The sequence below is a fragment of the Ranitomeya imitator genome, chromosome 3 (genome assembly GCF_032444005.1).
Source record: "Ranitomeya imitator isolate aRanImi1 chromosome 3, aRanImi1.pri, whole genome shotgun sequence".
Lineage (NCBI taxonomy): Eukaryota > Metazoa > Chordata > Amphibia > Anura > Dendrobatidae > Ranitomeya > Ranitomeya imitator.
Genome location: NC_091284.1, coordinates 373,686,973 through 373,707,616, shown reverse-complemented (window position 1 = coordinate 373,707,616; position 20,644 = coordinate 373,686,973). Strand labels below are relative to the sequence as shown.

General features: G+C 41.8%; 1 protein-coding gene across 1 annotated transcript in view; it reads left to right on the top strand.

The window, feature by feature from the left end:
- EPHA10 (EPH receptor A10) overlaps window positions 1–20,644 on the top strand; it is a 1,463,996-nt gene that overhangs the window by 1,261,352 nt on the left and 182,000 nt on the right. Inside the window, exon 10 of the mRNA XM_069756914.1 lies at window positions 590–715. Coding sequence (XP_069613015.1) covers window positions 590–715 — 126 coding nt within the window. The remainder of the gene's footprint in view (window positions 1–589; window positions 716–20,644) is intronic.

Genomic DNA, 20,644 nt, shown 5'->3' with positions numbered 1-20,644 from the left:
TCAGAATTATTTGGTCCCTTCATTTTATCTTTGGAACTTAGTATAGCAACTTTGCTTACTATGGCCTGCTGTAAAGTGCGATGCATACACCAGCTTCTACCAGCGTTCCTGAGGAATCTTAGCCCATTCCTGATGGGCAATCACCCCCAGTACACTAATTTTCTAAGGTTTTTATTCTGCAAGCTTTCCTCAATTTCCAGGAAAGAATTTCCATGGGGTGCAAGTTACGCTTCTATTAGAGCCATTCCACATTCTTCGAACATTTCATCTAAAACCAAGTGTTGGTGGACTTTGTTCACAAACAGCAGAAGCTTTGTAGATTTTGTAAAAAAAAAAAAATAATTTGGAGTAGGCTAAAGGCCATGTGTTGTCACATTCTCCTCCACCAGCAGAAATTATGTGGATAGGAGAGCTGATATTAGTCATTGCCACACTATAATGTCCCCAAAACATTTGTTAGAACAAGGTGTCCAACTCCTTTAACACTAGTAATACAGATCGTATTTCTTGTAGTAGAATAGTAATCTGACTTTTCATAACATTCCAGCTAATTTGTGAATCTGACAATTTTCTGTTATGTTTCTTTCAGTTAAAATACCTACAAGAAGGACATACATTGATCCAGACACATGTGAAGATCCCATGCAAGCTGTTCATTTGTTTGCAAAAGAATTAGATAATTCCAGTATAAAAATAGAAAGAATACTCGGCACAGGTATGTGTAATGAATGTCATTATTAGGTTTATCACCTGTTATTCTGCAGTTATTGCTGAAAGTTGCCATGAACATTAAGGTTTTAAATATTGCTATAAAATGGAATTGTCATGACCAGTTTTTTACACGAGATTCTCAAACATTGCGCACTGACATTTTATCTGACAAGTGATCCAAGAAGTACAATTTCTCCTTGCGGAGAGTGACGTGTTAAGCATGCCAAGATGAGGAGACTTAAAACTGCAATGCTCCTCTGGGAAATATCCAAATTGTCTCTTCAGAGAGGAAGAGGACTAGAGTCCTCTTCCTCTCTGAAGAGACAATTTTCATCTGACAAGTGACAAATGCTGGTTCCATATTTATTTCTGCAGCATAACGGGAGCTGGTGTTGGAATTTACTAACCTTAGTACTGTACACATATGGCTCCCATCATCCCGGATTCACTGGCACTGTCCCTATTTAAGGGCTCAGTTCACATCAGGGCTTTTGCATCGGCTTCTTATACTCACCTCTCTCTAATGTCTTCATCACTCCTTAGCTCCTCCTCGTGGGCAGGACTTTTAGAAGGCAACATTTAAAAAGGATTTTAAAAAATACTAATTTCAGTAAACCAAAATTCAATTTTTGTTAAAAAAATTGGAAATATCAGTGTAATTTATGAAGGAAGCAAGAAGTACAACAAATTAGGGACTCAGAGTAACTCAGAAACACCGTGTATAAGATAAGTATATAAGTATAACAATAAACCAACAGATTTAAAGAGACCGTGTTCCTATTTTCTACCCCCATCGATATGGCAAAATAATCATGAAATTAGCGTTTTTAACAACACTTGGTCACAAATATCGGGTAGTGTAAATGCCCCTTGACTCAGAATGTCCAAGTATTTAAAAGTAAGTCTTCTAAACCAGAGACCCCCTTTAATAGCACGTCTTCGAGAGGGTTGTTCACAAACCAGTCTCAGATCACCAGGATTATCTACTGCGTATCTAGGGGTTGTCTCCTAAGAAGTGCTATCTGCTGTCAAACTGATATTTTAAATAATCCAACTCACAATTTGAGAATCCGAGTTTTCTTTATAGCTTTTCTGTACAATTAAAGCTGTAAAGAACTTATATTTCTAAATGGATCTCGGAGGGATTTATACATAGGGAACACATCGGCATCATCATTTTATGATTCAATTCTTTCCAAATAGCCCAACAAAATTTTAAATAAAATTTTACATTTTTGGAAATTTTGCCCCAAAAACTTCAGTAACGTCATTAGCTTTAAAAGAAGAGTAGTTGGAGAATAAAACAATTTTTCAACACAGCTGTGCTAACTGCAGTTCTATCATCTGTCGCATCTTAATCTTTATAACCTACGTTTGACTATGAGGTTCACAGCTAGTGTATGAATGAAAGCCTAATCTGAATAAATACCTTTTCTTAAATTTGACATAAAAAAAGGCATTTCTCTAGGTACGCCACTCTGGAGCTGAATTCATAACTCCTCTTGAAGAGGTTGATTAAATCCTGAAGATGTCTGATGCTCTGTAGTGTAGAGAATTGCAGTCTTTGACGGTTTATTTTGTCATTTACCTGCAGCAAGGATAGCATTAAATGATACTGCTGATCTCTCTGCCAGGCATAGCAAGCTAACATCTGTTCTGAGAGGCTTTGCAGAAAACTGTCTGGAAATATGCTAAGTTACTAAATGATTTATTGATTTTCATCCGCTTTGCTGCTGAAGACTTTAAAGCAAATTAATTCTATTCTTACAACCCTGAAGCTTTAATCACTTGAGCATGCCTAAACTTCAAGCTCACTTCTTCAGGCTTTTCATTTTTTTAAAGATAGGTTCACCATAAGGTTATATTTTTTTCCTTAATTACAAGATGGAAAGATATGAAAACCTTAACTAATTCAAGCCTGTAGAACTGAAAAAGAAATGTAGCAATTTCATATTTCATGCTTTAGGAGAATGAAATAAGAATGTGCTAAATCCTCTGAGCGACGGATAAAACAGTTAAAATGTCAACAAATAGAGTGAGCCCTAAAAATGGTTGGACTGCCTTAGAGCGATTCTTGTCAAAAAGGTCCACTGATGATCAGTCATATACAAGGTGTCAGTGCAGGGTGCGGTTATAGCCTCTTAGTCAGTGCAGGGCGTGATTATAGCCTCTTAGTCAGTGCAGAACGTGGTTATAGCCTCTTAGTGCAGGGCGTAGTTATAGCCTCTTAGTTAGTGTAGGGCATAGTTATAGCCTCTTAGTCAGTGCAGAACGTGGTTATAGCCTCTTAGTCAGTGCAGGATTTGGTTATAGCCTCTTAGTTAGTGCAGGTCATGGTTATAGCCTCTTAGTCTGTGCAGGGCGTGGTTATAGCTTCTTAGTGCAGAGCATAGTTATAGCCTCTTAGTTAGTGCAGGGTGTAGTTATAGCCTCTTAGTGTAGAGCATAGTTATAGCCTCTAAGTCAGTGCAGAGCATAGTTATAGCCTCTTAGTGTAGAGCATAGTTATAGCCTCTAAGTCAGTGCAGGGTGTAGTTATAGCCTCTTAGTGTAGAGCATAGTTATAGCCTCTAAGTCAGTGCAGGGTGTAGTTATAGCCTCTTAGTGTAGAGCATAGTTATAGCCTCTAAGTCAGTGCAGGGTGTAGTTATAGCCTCTTAGTGTAGAGCATAGTTATAGCCTCTAAGTCAGTGCAGAGCATAGTTATAGCCTCTTAGTTAGTGCAGGGTGTAGTTATAGCCTCTTAGTGTAGAGCATAGTTATAGCCTCTAAGTCAGTGCAGAGCATAGTTATAGCAACTGCTTTGCATGTACTGAGCGGTGACTGAAGCCACGCCTCTATTATTGAAAACTGGAGGAATGTTATTTAACCTTCAGATTAACCCCATACCTACAGGTTAATAAAATTTAGGGTTGTGGCAAGGTCCTTTTAAGAACACAGTCTAATTTTGTGCAGATGCAACAGACTTTACTGAACTTTTGTTAACTATGTATTTTATTCCCAGAATTTCTGTATTGTGGTGTATTGTGAAGGTCAGTATTATTGACAGGATGACAATTAGACCATTCCTTGCATAATTAAGCCCCCAACTGCCATGATAACCCATCAGTACACTACAATCTCATCCCTCCACCTATTGCAGCCATTTTTCTTCCTTCAGCATTGCTGATGTTAGAATGGATTGTTTATTGTCTAACAAAAACAGCATCTGCAAAGGATGGTATATGCATAGCTCCTGCGCCGGCACGATCAATATGTCACAATACTACAGGTGCTTCTCACAAAATTAAAATACCATCAAAAAGTTAATTTATTGAGGTTGTTCAAATAGTGAAACTCATATATTATATAGAGTCATTATAAACAGCATGATCTATTTCAAGTGCGTATTTCTGTTAATTTTGATGATTATGGCTTACAGGCAATGAAAACCCAAAAGTCATTATCTCAGTAAATAAGAATACTATATAACCCCAGCTGAAAATATGGTTTTAAAATCCAAAATGTTGGCCTACTGAAATGTATGTTCAGTAAATACACTCAACACTTGGTTGGGGCTCCTTTTGCATCAATTACTGCATTAATGCGGCATGGCATGGGGGTGATCAGCCTGTAGCACTGGTGAGGTGTTATCAAAGCCCTTGCTTATATATATATATATATATATATATATATATATATATATATATATATAAATAGTAGTAGGTGCGTTCGCAACCCGGGGTCCACCGTGCAGGAGAGAACCTGCTGCTAGAAAACAGGTGGAACTATATGGCGGTATCAGTGAACTCTGTTACCTCACAGAATCACTTTATGACAAGAGAACGCTGTGCCCTGTTATCCTCACAGACGAACACAGCTAACAAGAGTGAACAGTGGTCATGCAGTCAACAGCACGTGCAAAACTCCTCTCCTTGGTGCCTGTATTCTAGGGGCTTATTTTAGCAGTGCCCAGAATCCATACACACAAAACTCCTCACCGGAGGTGCCGGTATTCTAGGCGCTCATTTCAGCCGAACCCTGAAACCACATGCATAAGACCACACTGGCGCTGAACACGTAACATAGTTGATACTAGCGCATGGCCGTGCGGCCATGCGAACCTTATATAGTTGCAGCAACTTCAGGACCTTCCAAGAGGACCAATAGAAGCTGCTACAGAACCTGCGCATGTGACCCCCGACCTCCATTGAGAGGTCGTCCCTTGGGCATGCTCAGTAGTGGAAAAGCAGGACTTAGTCCCAAAAGCATCTGCTCACCAAAGAATAGTGCTAGTTACAATGACAGAGCCTGGAAAGGCAGCAGTAACCATACTCACAGTATCAGGCTGAGCCAGACACTGGGACCGATGTCTCCACTGAGCAGAGTCCACTGCAGCTGGTGGAAAATGGGAGACTGCAGCAGACATGGTTCGAGATTCCCCCTGTGCAGCAGCAGGAACTCGACCCCTAACATTACCACCTCTCCTAGGGCCCCCTCCTGCTTGAGACTCACTATGCTCAAATGCTGCAACGAGCAGCAGAGCCCGAATGTGCTCCACAGGTTTCCAGGTTCTGTCCTCTGGACCGTGACCCTTTCAGTTCACCAGATAGTATTTTTTGCCGCGAACCACCTTGCACCCCAAGATAGAATTCACCTCGTACTCATCCATGGATGAACCCGATGTCCTGGCAGAAGACTCAGAAAACCGGGATATATAGACGGGTTTTAAGAGGGAAACGTGGAAGGTGTCAGTGATACCAAGGCACGGGGGAATAGCCAAACAGCAGACCACAGGATTAACCTGTTCAAGAACCTTGAAAGGGCCAATGTAGCGAGGCGCAAACTTAGTGGACTCAACTCGCAGCCTGATGTTATGGGTGGAGAGCCACACAAAGTCACCAGGAGCAAAGGTCAGAGCCGTGCGCTGGTGTGAATCTGCAGAAACCCTCATTCTCTCCCTGGAGGCCCGGAGGGCATCCTGTGTGTGATCCCAAATGTCACGTGCCTCCACCGCCCAGTCAGCTACCCTGCAATCGGTGATGACACGGGCATGGGCACAGGGACACGCGGATGCTGGCCGTAGTTATGGAGAAATGGAGTCTGCCCGGTGGAGTCGGCTGCGGCGTTGTTCAAAGCAAATTCCGTCCAAGGTAGCAAAGATGCCCAGTCATCATGCCTAGCAGAGACAAAATGTCGCAGGTATGTGACCACGGTCTGGTTGGCCCTCTCTACCAACCCATTTGTCTCGGGATGATATGCAGAAGAAAGATTCAGTTCTATGCAGAGTAAACGACAGAGCTCTCTCCCAAACCGAGAAGCAAACTGGGGACCCCGGTCACTGACAGGCATGTTATGTAAACGGAAAATATGTTTAATGAACAACACCGCCAAGGCCCGTGCAGAAGGTAACCATGGGAGCGGCACCAAGTGCACCATTTTAGAGAAATGATCGGTGACTACCCAGATAACGGTGCAGTTACAAGACTTGGGTAAGCCCACCACGAAGTCCATCCTTACCATCTCCCAATGCCTGTCTGCCACCAGCAGGGGTAAAGTAGCCCAGCAGGCCGTTGCCGAAGAGATCCATTCTTGGCACAGGAGACACACGCCTGAATATAATCCCCAACATCACGAGCCATATGCGGCCACCATTATGTCCTCGCCAGAAGCTTAAATGTCCTCTTGGTCCCAAAATGTCCACACACCCTGGACAAATGAGCCCAAGAGAGAACTTCCGGTCACAAATTCGAAGGCACAAAAGTCTTGCCCGGGGGCACAGACTCTAGCAAAACCGGAGCCATGGTTCTCAGGCTCTCTGAAGGGACAATAAGCCGAGGCTTCATCTCCTCCTCCTCAGATGACACTACGGAGTGAGAGAGAGAGTCAGCACGACTGTTCTTCTCCCCGGAGAGAAAATGAAGGGTGAAATGGAACCGGAGAAGAACAGGGACCATCTGGCCTGGCAAGAAATCAGCTGCTGGGCAGTTTGCAAGTACACCAAATTCTTGTGTTCAATAAAAACTTGGAATGGAAAACGAGCTCCCTCCAGGAGGTGTCTCCACTCTTAGAAAGCCAACTTCATAGCTAGCAACTCTCTGTCCCCAATGGAATAATTCCTTCCTGTTCGACTGATTGCTGTCCTATGGACAGACTGTCCCACCTCAGCTGTAGATCTCTGCATTGCATCCAGAGTGATCATGGGCCTCTTAGCTGCATCTCTGATCTGTCTTCTCCTTGTTTGAGATGAAAGTTTAGAGGGACAGACGGGTCTTGGTAGATTTGCAGTGGTATGATTCTCCTTCCATTTCAATATGATCGCTTGCACAGTGCTCCTTGGGATGTTTAAAGTTTTGGAAATCATTTTGTATCCAAATCTGGCTTTAAACTTCTCCACAACAGTATCATGGACCTGCCTGCTGTGTTCCTTGGTCTTCATGATGCTCTCTGTGCTTCAAACAGAGCCCTGAAACTATCACAGAGCAAGTGTATTTATACAGAGACTTGCTTACACACAGGTGGATTATATTTATCATCACTAGGCATTTAGGACAACATTGGATGATTCAGAGATCCGCAATGAACTTCTGGAGTGAATTTGCTGCACTGAAAGTAAAGGGGCCAAATAATATTGCACGCTCCACTTTTCAGTTTTTGAATTTCCGCAAAAATTAAAAATAACCAATAAATTTCATTCAACTACACAATTGTGTTCCACTTGTTGTTTATTCTTCACCACAAATTTACATTTGATATCTTTATGTTTGAAGCATGATATGTGGGAAGAGATGGAAAAGTTCCAGGGATCCGAATACTTTCGCAAGGCACTGTGTATGAGTTTCACTTTTTATATTGAAGAACTGAAATAATCTTTTTGATTATATTCTAATTTTGTCAGAATGTAGAAAACAACAGTTATCACAAGCCAATCTTATTTATTTGGTGCCAATGTTATACCTACGTGGAAAGATGTTTGGCACATGTGATATTTTGTGGGACAAAATATAGAAGTTGTCAATACCACTGAATAGTTTCTATTAGAGATTGAGGAATACTTGATATAGCGTCAGAATCACAAACAGAAAGCAAAGTCGTACAGGAGATCAGTTCCGGAATAGTTTACTCAAATCAGTAATCAGGCAGAAGGTCAGTGCAAGCAACAGAAAGAATTGACCAATAGTGAAATAGTGTATTGAAATCCCACCTACCTGGGAGGATGTAACAGATTTGAAATGGGGCTAAATAAAAGAGTGAAATCTAAGGAATTTTCTTGCTTTCACCCTTTTAAATTCTTCAAAAGCAGATAGATTAGGTACCAATGTGTAATAGGTACTTCAATGTGTAGTGTCAGAACAAGAACTATGAATCAAAATAAAACAGGTCCTAGTAACATCAAGCAGAGTTCACTGAAATTGGTAGTGAGTCAAATGGTAAGGACAGGCAACAGATTGGAAAGAGAAGACAACTTCCAGTAGACCATTCAAAAGTATACTTTACTTAAACTTGACCATAAAGAAACTAATTGGTCAAACATAGAACAATAGTAGAGAGGTTTTCAAAGGGTATGTATTAAGTTATGAATTTATTCCCTATCCAAAGCAAGGGTTAATTTAATTTCCTGATTGTGGCAACCCCCAGCAATCGCAAGAATGAGACTTTGAAGAGCCTCCCCTAAAATGTAGTGAGTGTTGAGCATGGCAACCTTTGCTCTAGTTATGCTCAGCAATCAAAAACAACAAGATCAGCACTCCCATTGAGAATGAATGAAGATGAGGTGTTCATGCTCACACAGGGCTTCTCAGAGAGATCTCCAGCACTCCCAATGTTAATGAAACATAGGCACTTAAAGACCATTCGGAGCTCCATACTCAATATTGCTTGGTCATCAAGTATTCAGACCATCAGCATAAAGGGAGTTTTCCTATAGATTTTGGATAAAGGATAGCATCATATCTTTGTATAAACCTTAAGTAATGTGGAACAACAGATGATAGATTGAAGATTATTAACACTGGAATCTTCTAAGGTGGAGAATATGGGAAAAGAGAATGGATTTGAAGCAAAGATGGCCATGCAGAGGATATCAATGATGACAAATCACGATTTTAGTTATCTCAGAGGTTGTATTATTCATTATTATCCCTTGTGGCATTTTTAGATGGTTTGACTGCATATGTTAGCAAACCCTACACCAAAATCTGCAATGACACTATGGCCTCCCTGAGGGGTCACGTCAGGAAATTTAGTCCACAATAGGAGGTTTTGCGTTCAATCTGTTCTAAGACAGTTCTATAATATTCAAGAAAATGGTGCAAATTACATTAAAAATAAACAATAGCCTGCTACAAATTTACTAGACATACAGCATCTCTAGATGACAAGGTGAAGGCCCAGTACCAAGGACCTCAAACAATGTCAGTACATTATTCAACACCAGCAAATGTCAGCACAGCTATTATTATTGTTATTGTCATTCCTCAGCCGGAGGCATGTTGGAAGGGGATGTGGGGAGAGGGGACAACTTGCATAATAGTTTTGCCTTTCATTATGGATAGAAGTGTTGGCACATTATCGAACTACCCTACAATATGGGCAACCTTTCTCTATCCTGCAACTAGTCACTCTCCAGCAACTAACTAGTTCTCTAGTTGCTAGAGATAGCATGCTGCTATCTCCTCTCCTGTGAACCATGTTTTTGGACCTTGGATTTTAACTCTAATAAATTGGATATTTTTGGAAGCTGGATTTTCTCTTCTATTTTGTTCTATTGTTTCACGTGAAGACTGCACGGCATCCGGGCTTCCCCCACAACAAATGCCTAGTAGGTGAGCTTGTTTCTCTCCATTTTTTTTTTTCCTTTTGTAACTAGTTCTCTGGTTGCTTTAAAAATGCCATAATGTCAAAGTTATATTACCAAGGATATTTAGAAAACCATAGAATGGCTACAGATTAAAATTGTGTTCACACGCAATATTTGAGCCGCATTTCTCACCACATTTTTTTGTTTTTATTTGTGGCAAAAAATCCTTCTGGTCAGATGTTACTAAAACATTACAACTAGTTTATGTTTGTGCTTTTCATATTTCTCAACATTTTTATGTTCTTATATAATTAATTATAATTAAAATATTTTTTTTCCTATTGCAATATGTTCTAGATATGCCATTTTTTTCAACTGAATGTGTAAATACTTGTTACTATTACTATTATTATTTTAGCCAACAGAAATTTCTAACCCTCCTCCCAAAAATGTCATCAGGTCACCTTTCAAGATATCCATTTCTATATGTTTCCAGGTTCAATGCTTTTCAGACAATACTCTTCATGTATTTTCATTAAAATGGATCATTTATATACATCATTTATACAAGAAAGGACAATTCCGTATTCCAAGAACTATAAGAGGCAATTTACATGCTCACTGGATATATAATTCTAGAAGGTGTCTTCTATTATTTAAAGTTGCCAAGTAATTTAGCAGTTAGAGGGTCTTAAAGTCATCAAAGTGAATACGTGAAATTCAGTGTTCTAACGAGAGCCAGACAAATTCACAGTATATTGTAACTGAAGGAAAGGAGAGCAATTCCTGCAAAGGGATCCAGCTGAGCTAATTAATTGGCTTGAAGTAAAGGGGTCTGCCAGAAATGCTCACCAGTAGTCTTGGGATTTACACATGTTCCCACATAGAGACCCCCTCCTGTTTACAAATGAAGGAGTTAAATGCTTTTGTGAATAAAATCTCCACGTAAAGGTACCTTCACACATAACGATATTGTTAACGATATCGTTGCTATTTGTGACGTAGCAACGATATCGTTAATGAAATCGTTATGTGTGACAGCGACCAACGATCAGGCCCCTGCTGGGAGATCGTTGGTCGCTGAATATAGTCCAGAACTTTATTTCGTCGCTGGACTCCCTGGAGACATCGCTGGATCGGCGTGTGTGACACCGATCCAGCGATGTCTTCACTGGTAACCAGGGTAAACATCGGGTAACTAAGCGCAGGGCCGCGCTTAGTAACCCGATGTTTACCCTGGTTGCCATGCTAAAAGTAAAAAAAACAAACAGTACATACTTACCTACCGCTGTCTGTCCTCCAGCGCTGCGCTCTGCTTCTCTGCACTCCTCCTGTACTGGCTGTGAGCCGGAAAGCAGAGCGGTGACGTCACCGCTCTGCTTTCCGGCTCACAGACAGTACAGGAGGAGAGCAGAGAAGCAGAGCACAGCGCTGGAGGACAGACAGCGGTAGGTAAGTATGTACTGTTTGTTTTTTTTTACTTTTAGCATGGTAACCAGGGTAAACATCGGGTTACTAAGCGCGGCCCTGCGCTTAGTTACCCGATGTTTACCCTGGTTACCGGCATCGTTGGTCGCTGGAGAGCGGTCTGTGTGACAGCTCTCCAGCGACCAAACAGCGACGCTGCAGCGATTCGGATCGTTGTCGGTATCGCTGCAGCGTCGCTAAATGTGAAGGGGCCTTTACTCATCAGATCTGAAAACTGCTGGCTTAGTATCCTGTATATTGGACCACTTAATCAGGATTTTGTATAATAGCATTAAATATAAAGTCATGTAGTGTGCGGTACAAAGGCCCTCATTATGGCCATAGACAAAGAATAATTAGAATTCTTAACCTCTTGCTGAGATATGTCATACAGTTACATCATATTCCAGCTCTCTGACTTTGACCACTGTTCCTGAGTCCACATCTTTTCCTGCAAATGATGGCTGTGATATTTAGCAATCATCTGCCTCTAACAGCATTGAATGAAGTGAAACTTGAAACATAAAGTACAGGCCCCATCACCAACCTCAGCGGTGAGGATCTGGCCACTTATTTCCTAGAAAAAAATCAACCACATCCATCAGGATATCTCAGCCCAATCTCCTCAGTGCCTGGATCCCCTTCCCTGCTGCAACTCAAGCTCACTAGACATCTTTGAGCCTGTTTCAGAAGAAGATGTTTCCAAGCTCCTTGCTTCTGCTCGACGTACAACCTGCAACAGTGACCCCATTCTTCAACATCTCCTGCAGTCTATCTCACCAGTGGTTACCAGGGGTGGATTAAGGATAGCCAAAGCCCCGGGTTGTTCAGACACTGTGGGCCCCCCGGTCATGTGACAGGGTCATGTGATGAGGTCTTAACGGGGTCATGCGACGGGGTCATCATATACCTGAACCAGATTATTCCAGAAAAATAGTTGCTGTGTGAATGTCAAACATCCATTGATCTAGTCAATTCACCCTTCAGTTCAGTATATAGTATACAGTGTATAGTGTCAGTGTATAGGTAACACTGACTCACCAGTGACGTCTCTAGGTGAGGTCCTTCATCTTTCATCGAGCACAGACCGCCATCACTTCATCCAGCCAGGACTCGTCTCTGCCGGAAATAACACAGTTATCTGGAGCTCCACTTGTAGAACACATTACTTAATTTTTCCCAACTTCTACATTACATTACATGAAGAAAAAGAGGCGACATAGTGTCACTCTACACAGTACCAGGACTGCCCCCCCATTTAAAACAGTGTCCTCAAAAAATAAAATAAATACATTACTGCAGTAATAATATCCCTTAATTAGCCCCAATGGTAATAATAATATCCCCCATCCTGGCCCCGTGTATCTCATTCCTGGCTCCAACCATATGTTCTCCCATCCTGCCCTCATGAGTGTCCATCCTGCCCCATATGATCTCCCCATCCTGCTCCATCAGTCTCCATCCTATCCATCCTGCCCCATGATCCTGCACGATCTGTCTCCAATCTACCCAATGTCTTTCATTCTGTCCCGTGTCTCCAATCATGCCCCGTATCTAAATTCTGCCAATGTCTCCAGTCCTGCCCCCAGTGTGTCCAGCATCTCTGCCCCCAATGTGTCCAGCATCTCTGCCCCCAATGTGTCCAGCATCTCTGCCCCCAAAGTGTCCAGCATCTCTGCCCCCAATGTGTCCAGCATCCTGCCCCAAATGTGTCCAGCATCCTGCCCCCAATGTGTCCAGCATCCTGCCCCCAATGTGTCCAGCATCCTGCCCCAATGTGTGTCCAGCGTTTTGCCCCAAAATGTCCAGCATGTTGCCCCCAGTGTCTCCAGCATATTTCCCTAGTGTCTCCAGCTTATTGCCCCCAGTGTGTCCAGCAATCTGCCCCAGTGTCTGTCTCCAGCATATTGCCCCCCAGTGTGTCCAGCAATCTGCCCCAGTATCTCCAGCATTGCCCCCAGTGTGTCCAGCAATTTGCCCCAGTGTCTCCAATATTGCCCCAGAGTGCCCAGCAATCTGCCCCAGTGTATCCAGCAATCTGCCCAAGGCCCCCAGGATTGCCGTTCGCAAAAAAAAGCAAAAAAAAAAACGAGTTCTCCTCACCTGACCGGCGCTCCAGCGGCAAGCTCCCTCCAGCAGTGCGGACTCACCGGCAACTGACAATTACGTCAGACACCGGCGACGTGTGCGCTGCGCCCGCGGCCGATTTCAGCTGCCAGCCTCCAATTGGCTGGTGGCTGTTGTTAATTATTGACATGCAGGCATGCGCCTGCACGTTAATAGGTGAAACTTCCGCAGAGCCGGTAGGGGCCCTGTGAGCAAATGAGACGGGGCCTAATGCGGGCCCCCTCTGCCCACCGGGTCAATATGCCAGTCAGGGCAGTAATGCCCTGATGGCGGCAGGCAATCTGAGTGGTAGCCCAAGGCCCCCCCACACCATTGGGCCCTGGGCTACCGCCCAGATGGACCCTATTATAATCCGCCCCTGGTAGTCACCACTCACTTGACTAAAATATTTAACCTCTCTCTTTCTTCAGGTATCTTTCCCTCCTCATTTAAACATGCCATCATAACCCCTTTACTTAAAAGCCATCCCTGGACCAGAACTGCACTGCTAACTATAGACTTGTCTCTAACCTTTCCTTCATCTCTAAACTCCTGGAACGCTTGGTCCACTCCCATTTAATCCGCTATCTCTCGGATAACTCTCTTCTCGACCCCTCTGGTTTCCGCCCTTTACACTCCACTGAAACTTCCCTCACTAAAGTCTCTAATGATCTAATAACAGCTAAATCCAAAGGTCATTGCTCCCTGGTGATTCTCCTGGATCTCTCTGCCACATTTGACACTGTGGATCACCAGCTCCTCCTCACTATGCTCCGCTCCATAGGCCTCAAGGACACAGACCTCTCCTGGTTCTCCTCCTACCTCTCTGACCGCTCCTTCACTGTATCTTTTGCCGGCTCGTCTTCCTCTCCTCGTCCCCTTACTATCGGGTTTCCGCAGGGCTCAGTCCTGGGCCCCCTCCTTTTCTCTCTATACACTGCCCCTATTGGACAAACAATCAGCAGATTTGGGTTCCAGTACCATCTCTATGCTGATGACACCCAATTATACACTTCTTCCCCTGACATCACCCCCACTTTAATTCAAAATACCAAGGATTGTCTGTCTGCTGTCTCTAACATCATGTCCTCCCTCCATCTGAAACTAAATCTCTCCAAAACTGAACTACTTGTGTTTTTCCTTTCTACTAACCTCACTCTACCCAACATCGAAATTACCCTGGAGGGTTCAACCATAACTCCCAAGCAGCATGCCCGCTGTCTTGGGGTCATATTCGACACCGAACTTTCCTTTACTCCCTATATCCGATCACTCACTCCCTCTTATCACCTGCATCTTAAAAACATCTCCAGAATCAGACCTTTTCTCACCTTTTAAACTGCTAAGACTCTTAGACTGTTGCTCTTATTCATTCTCATCTGGACTACTGCAACTTTCTTCTGATCGGTCTCCCTCTTTCCAAATTTTCTCCTCTCCAATCCATCTTGAATGCGGCAGCCAGGGTCATATTTCTGTCCAGCCGCTTCACCGATGCCTCCATCTTGTGCCAGTCATTACACTGGCTATCCATTCGCTACAGGGTCCAGTATAAACTCATCTCTCTCACCCACAAAGCTCTCCACAGTTCTGCACCGCCTTATATCTCCTCTCTCATCTCCGTCTATTTCCCTACACGTGCTCTCCGTTCTACAAATGACCTAAGACTAACATCCCCCGTAATCCGAACCTCGCACCTCCGTCTCCAAGACTTCTCTCGTGCTGCGCCAGCTCTCTGGAATGCACTTCCCCAGATGATCAGACTGATACCTTGCCCCGACCTATTCAAGCGCGCATTAAAAACCCATCTCTTCAAACAAGCCTACCACATCAACTACTCAGTAAACTAACTTTGCCCTGTTCCCTCCTTCCAAATATTATCTGCATGTGAATCTGCACCCTACTATTCATCTGTCTCCACACCCTCCATGCACATGATAACTGCACTTAATACTTGACTATTGCACTTAAATACACGGGCTGATGACCGGATCATGCAGCTTTATATGAAAGTCCCTATTTATTATAAACCTGAAATAACAAGCACTTTTCACCTATTGTGTCCCCCCATTTCCTTGTAGATTGTAAGCTTGCGAGCAGGGACCTCACCCCTAATGTCACTGTTTAAATTGTCTTAACTTGTACTGAATTTATTGTCTGTACATGTTCCCGCTTATTGTAAAGTGCTGCGGAATACGTTGGCGCTATGTAAATAACAATTATTATTATTATTATTATTACGTGTGTTTTTTATCTGTGGATTTTCCACATCTAATGTAAGGCTATGAGGAAAAGCTGCACTTAAAACTCATCGAACACGCAGGAGAAATTGACATGTGATGTCAGTTTACGCTGCGTAATAAATAAAACACAGTGGGCAGGAGATTTCTGTAAATCCCGTCCAGTTTTCTTGGACATTTTTGTGACGAAAACACTCAGCATCAAAAACTCATTGTGGGCGCACAGTATTAAAGGAATTTTACCCAGTGACGAAACATCTGTTATCTGAGTTTCTCTTACTAAAAGTTGTTACCATATTCTGTAATTCCATGTCACCTGCAGAATTGTAAAAAATGGCAAACTCCCAGGCATTAGGGTATATTTCCATGGTCAGTAAATGCTGCGGATTGAGCGCTGCATACAGCCGCAGCGTCCAAATGTTACAGCATAGTGGAGGGGATTTTACGAAATCTTATCTCCACTATTCGAAGAAAGACGCAGGTGGCAAACCTGCCTATACCCACATGGGGCACGTCTTTATAGACTGCAGCATGTCTATTTATCTTGCGAAGATGCTCAGTCTCCGCAAGATAAATATGACAGTCCAATGTATAGGATGTGGTGATTCCGGCAGTGCTTTGGACAGAGCGGACATGTGCTGCGTCCATAGCGTTGCCGGTTTGTGCCCATGGAAACATACCCTTAGCAGAATTTAAGCTGCCTTTTATAACATTACAGCATATTTCCAATGCATTGATGATGGAGAGTCTTGCAATGCTTTGGTCACAGATTTGAACCTATAGCTCTCTAATTCTTGCACTATTGTGAATTCAATATGCACAGAATGGGAATGATATCTTAGCAGAGCCTGTTAGCACTAAATAGCTGCCAATTATTTCCTATATCAGAAGCTTTTTTCATTAATATGCAGTATCGGACTGTATGCATTGTGCCGTCACCAGGAACAGGAGATTGATGTATTCATAAGATGCATCAGTTAGTTCTCCCTCCACCACCCCGTCTCTGTAATTAACGATTAATAAAATAACCATCTAACACAGGAAAGAGTGCAATAACAAAACACATCTCTACACTAATCATCCTCATAGCTATCAGATTGTACACACATATTCCCCAATAACAGAATCGCTTTAAAATAAAAAATATATTAGCATAATCTATATATATATATATATATATACATATGCAAAAAATTGAAAGAAATGCAGCACTCACGCTTTGGTGCTTGTGAAATCGTTTTTATTGGACCGACATGAAGAAATTGTTACATGTCCATGTATTACATCAGGCGTGCAGGAGGGTGCGGGGAGAGAAAGTGGAAGACAGCCGTTTCGCACACAATGTGCTTCAACGGGTCCAGGACGCCTGATGTAATACATGGACATGTAACAATTTCTTCATGTCGGTCCAAAAAAAAAAAACAGCACGATTTCACAAGCAGCAAAGGTTGAGTGCCGCATTTCATTCAATTTTTTGCATCATAGACTTTAAGATATTAATGCTGAGCACCTCGATCCCTGAGATTTCGTGCAAGCTGGTAAAGTGGAGTCACGTGTATCCAAGTCCTGACAGAGTATTCCCCTGGTGCCGTTCACTCTACAAACCTTTTCCGAGTAGTTCTGTATATATATATATATGTATGTATCAATCAACTGCAGTGCGTAGGTGCAGGGAAAGGTCACAGAGGCCCGGCGCCTGTACACTGCAGTACTTTGCTCTGCCCTCAATCAGAATGCTGTAGATAAGCCCCTGATGCCGGTGGGCTAAGCTCACCTTCAATTTTGGGGGTGACAGGTTCCCACGAATAAAATACATTTTAATCAATAGATCTTGGAATAATAATAAGTTCCACAATTGGATGTGTTTAAATAAAATGTTCCTGTCCTGAGATAATCTTATAAATGTGCCCCTGCTGTGTACTGTGTAATGTCTGTGTCTGACTGTACAGGAACATTGTCTGATCATACCACAGCTCCTAGGCAGGGGGGAAGCAAAAAAGAGTATAAAGACATTATAGCACAGGATCGCAGCTGATTCTTTTTGTGAGGTAAAACATTTCACTGCCTGATTTAGGCCAAGTTTTACCTCATAGAAAGCAGCAGCTGTGATCATGTGCTGTAATGTCTGTATACTCTTTTGCCTCCTTTCCTGCCCAGTTGATGTGGTATGATCAGGCCATGTTCCTGTACGGTAAGACACAGACATTACACAGTACACAGCAGGGACACATTTATAAGATTATCACAGCACAGGAACATAAAAAAAAAACACATCCACATGTTGATTCAAATGAACTTTGTTGGTAAGAAAACCACTTTACGAGCAGGAAAGTTGCTTGAAACCCATAAGTCAGTAAATCATTTTTCTAATATTACCTAGAATATGTATTTATTCAATAAAGAAAATTGTATGCTCTATACCTGTGGCTGAACTAAAGGTGCATGTTTTTGATTTTCATTAATTAAAGAGTGCCTGTTGCCACGTGAAAAGTGTAGTTTTTTTCCCACTGCTCCTGTGAGTATGCAGTTGTTTTTGTTTTTTGTTCAATCCATCACATAGTTCCAGACATATGGACCTTTTTATAGAATTTGTATGGTCTTTACCAAAGGGGCTCACAACATAATAATCCAGAAAGGCCTAAAGATACCTACCACAGATAATCCTGTGAGCAACACCCTATAATAAAGACCATAAAAATTAGCTCCAAATAAACAGGTCTATATCTCAGGAACTGCATGGGTGATAAAAGAAAAACTTAGGGAAGCAAGGGGAATAAAATTAAAATAAAAAAGGCCACTTTTGACATGGTGAAAGATCATTTTTTAAGTGGACACTGTCATTTCAACAAACTTGCATACAAATCATTAGTGTATGTTAAAAAAATAAACTATGTTATTAGCTTTTCTGAGAAATATGCGTCTTTCACTCCTCACCAAACACCTAATGAATTCTTAATTCAGTTTAACATTTCTTTTTGGTAAAAACGATTGGGGGTGCTAGCTTATTGGGCAATCAAATTACAGCTGCCTACTGTAGTTTATGGAGAGGGTGGAGGGGACGGGAGGAGTAGTGTGAGGAGCATGGTGATAGAGACACTCACACAGTGCTGTTACTTTCTAGTAAGTGTTTTACCTCACTCCGGTGCCCATTCACAGTAACACTGCTCATTACTGTTTTATAATGTACACCATGCTGCTGCTTCTGAACACGTGCTATATAGAGGCAGGAGGGCAATAATGACTCATGTCTTTGTGTTCAATGTATTGGAGAGATCATAGAAACTAGCCTCCACCGGTAACTCTCTCCGTCAAATGAAATTTAGAGTCTGCATGTCATACAATTGACAAAAATACTGTTATTTTTAAAGCCGTTATCCTGGACTTTGCTTATTTTTCCCTACAGGGTTTAAGGACTTACAGGGAGTTTGCCTGTTCTGCCCTGTAAAGAGCTCCTGCCATTGATTCTGCAGAGCTTCTTCTCTTCACGTCTGCTCTGTCAATTTGGCATCACCGCTAATGTCATACTTTCATGCTGATTGGCAGCTGGCTCCCCACTTCTGGACTGCAGGGAGCCAGCTGCCAACCATCATGATGTCAGCAGCGATGCCCTGATGACAAAACCGACCAGAAGAGGAAGAGCTGTTCTTTTGACATGAGGTCAAATAAGATAGCAGAATGGCTGGCAGTTTGATCTGTGGCAATTCTGAGCCATCAGAGATCGGCACCAAGCTAAAAAGGAGAAAGGTAGCAACTACATTCCTGTAAGTTCATTACCCTATAAAAAAAAATAAGCAATTTCCCGATTAACCCCTCTCATGTACGAACATAAACGTATTCCGAAAAGTCATCAGAAGCTCCAGGTACGCTTGAAGGACAAACAAGGCTCATTTCATTACTATAACTACACAAAGCATTGCAATTCTCTTGTTATATGACCATTTACAGTGGCATGATTTTCATTAGTACACTCTAAGTGTATTAGTTCACTTTATTAGAATCATCACTACTAATGAGTTTAGCAATCAATACAACATCTTAATGTTAATCATTGCTACTAAGTACATTTCCCTTTCACTTTTCCTTAATTATGGTACATTAATTACATTCCTATTACACAAAAGTATATATTTTATGGGTAATATAGGCTAATTAGTTCATTTCGACTCTATGAAAGCTTAAGCTTTTAACGACAACGCAGTAAAAAGCAAAGAATTGTTCCATATTGTTTATATTGAATATAAAACTATTTTTAATAATCATTGTTCTTGTGCAGTACCATTTGCTACACAGTCTGTGGGAATAGTATTGCCCGGAATGATTAGTTCTCTTAGCTTACTAAATGGGTCAGTAAATAGGCATTAAAAAAGGCAATCAATACTTCTACCTTTCAACTTTGCTAAAGTTTCACATAAAACATTTGTGTAGATGAAAAAGATTAAAATGAAAGAGAATATGTCATCATAGCAGACTTGATAAAATAAGGTCATTGGTATGATGCCCAAATAGAATCATGCTTGCGGCTAAAATGGCGCCCACCATACAGCCCTGTGATGTGTTTTCTTTACTGTCTCCTTTATTCACTTTGGAGAATTTTTAGTGAATGTAACGACACTCTTTAGTATCAATCTACTACTAAATCACACCAATTACCTAATTTAACATGGATTGTGATGATCATAGTCTTATTTTAACATTTAAGAGACCGTGCAAAGTGCAGTTTGTCATAAATATGGTATTGAAGGCCATCTTTGATAATCATTGTTGATAAATTGTATACTTTCAGCCAGGTTTAGATGATGAACTACTGGATGTAGCATTATGCAAAGACTAGGAGGACAACTTTAAGTTCATATTTCAAAAAAGTAATGCAAAGAACTAGATATGCAAAGCAACTTCATACGACCACAATTCCCTTTAACTGTGTAATAATTGTTACAGAATACATTTATTAATCTTATTTATTTTACTCGCTTATATAGCGCTATTCATTTCCACAGCGCTTTACAGACACCAAATGGCTTCCCTGAATTGTTACATGAAATACAAGTCCTTTCCTGATATAGAAACATAAGAAAGTGAGAATAGACAACACAAGGAATATTTATTTAGTGGATATTGATACTGCACAGCGATTGCACAAGAACATCCATCTAGCAAGCTGCTGATAAAACCCCTAATATATATGTATATTGGAGGGGTTAAATCCATTTTAAAAATACAGGGCATGGTGTACTCATTATTCTATAGAGAAAATTACAGTTACATAATGTCACGTTCACACTTCCTAGCACGTGACATGGGTGTGTCTGCAAGGGTTAATTTATTTCCTCTCATTCAATCCAAC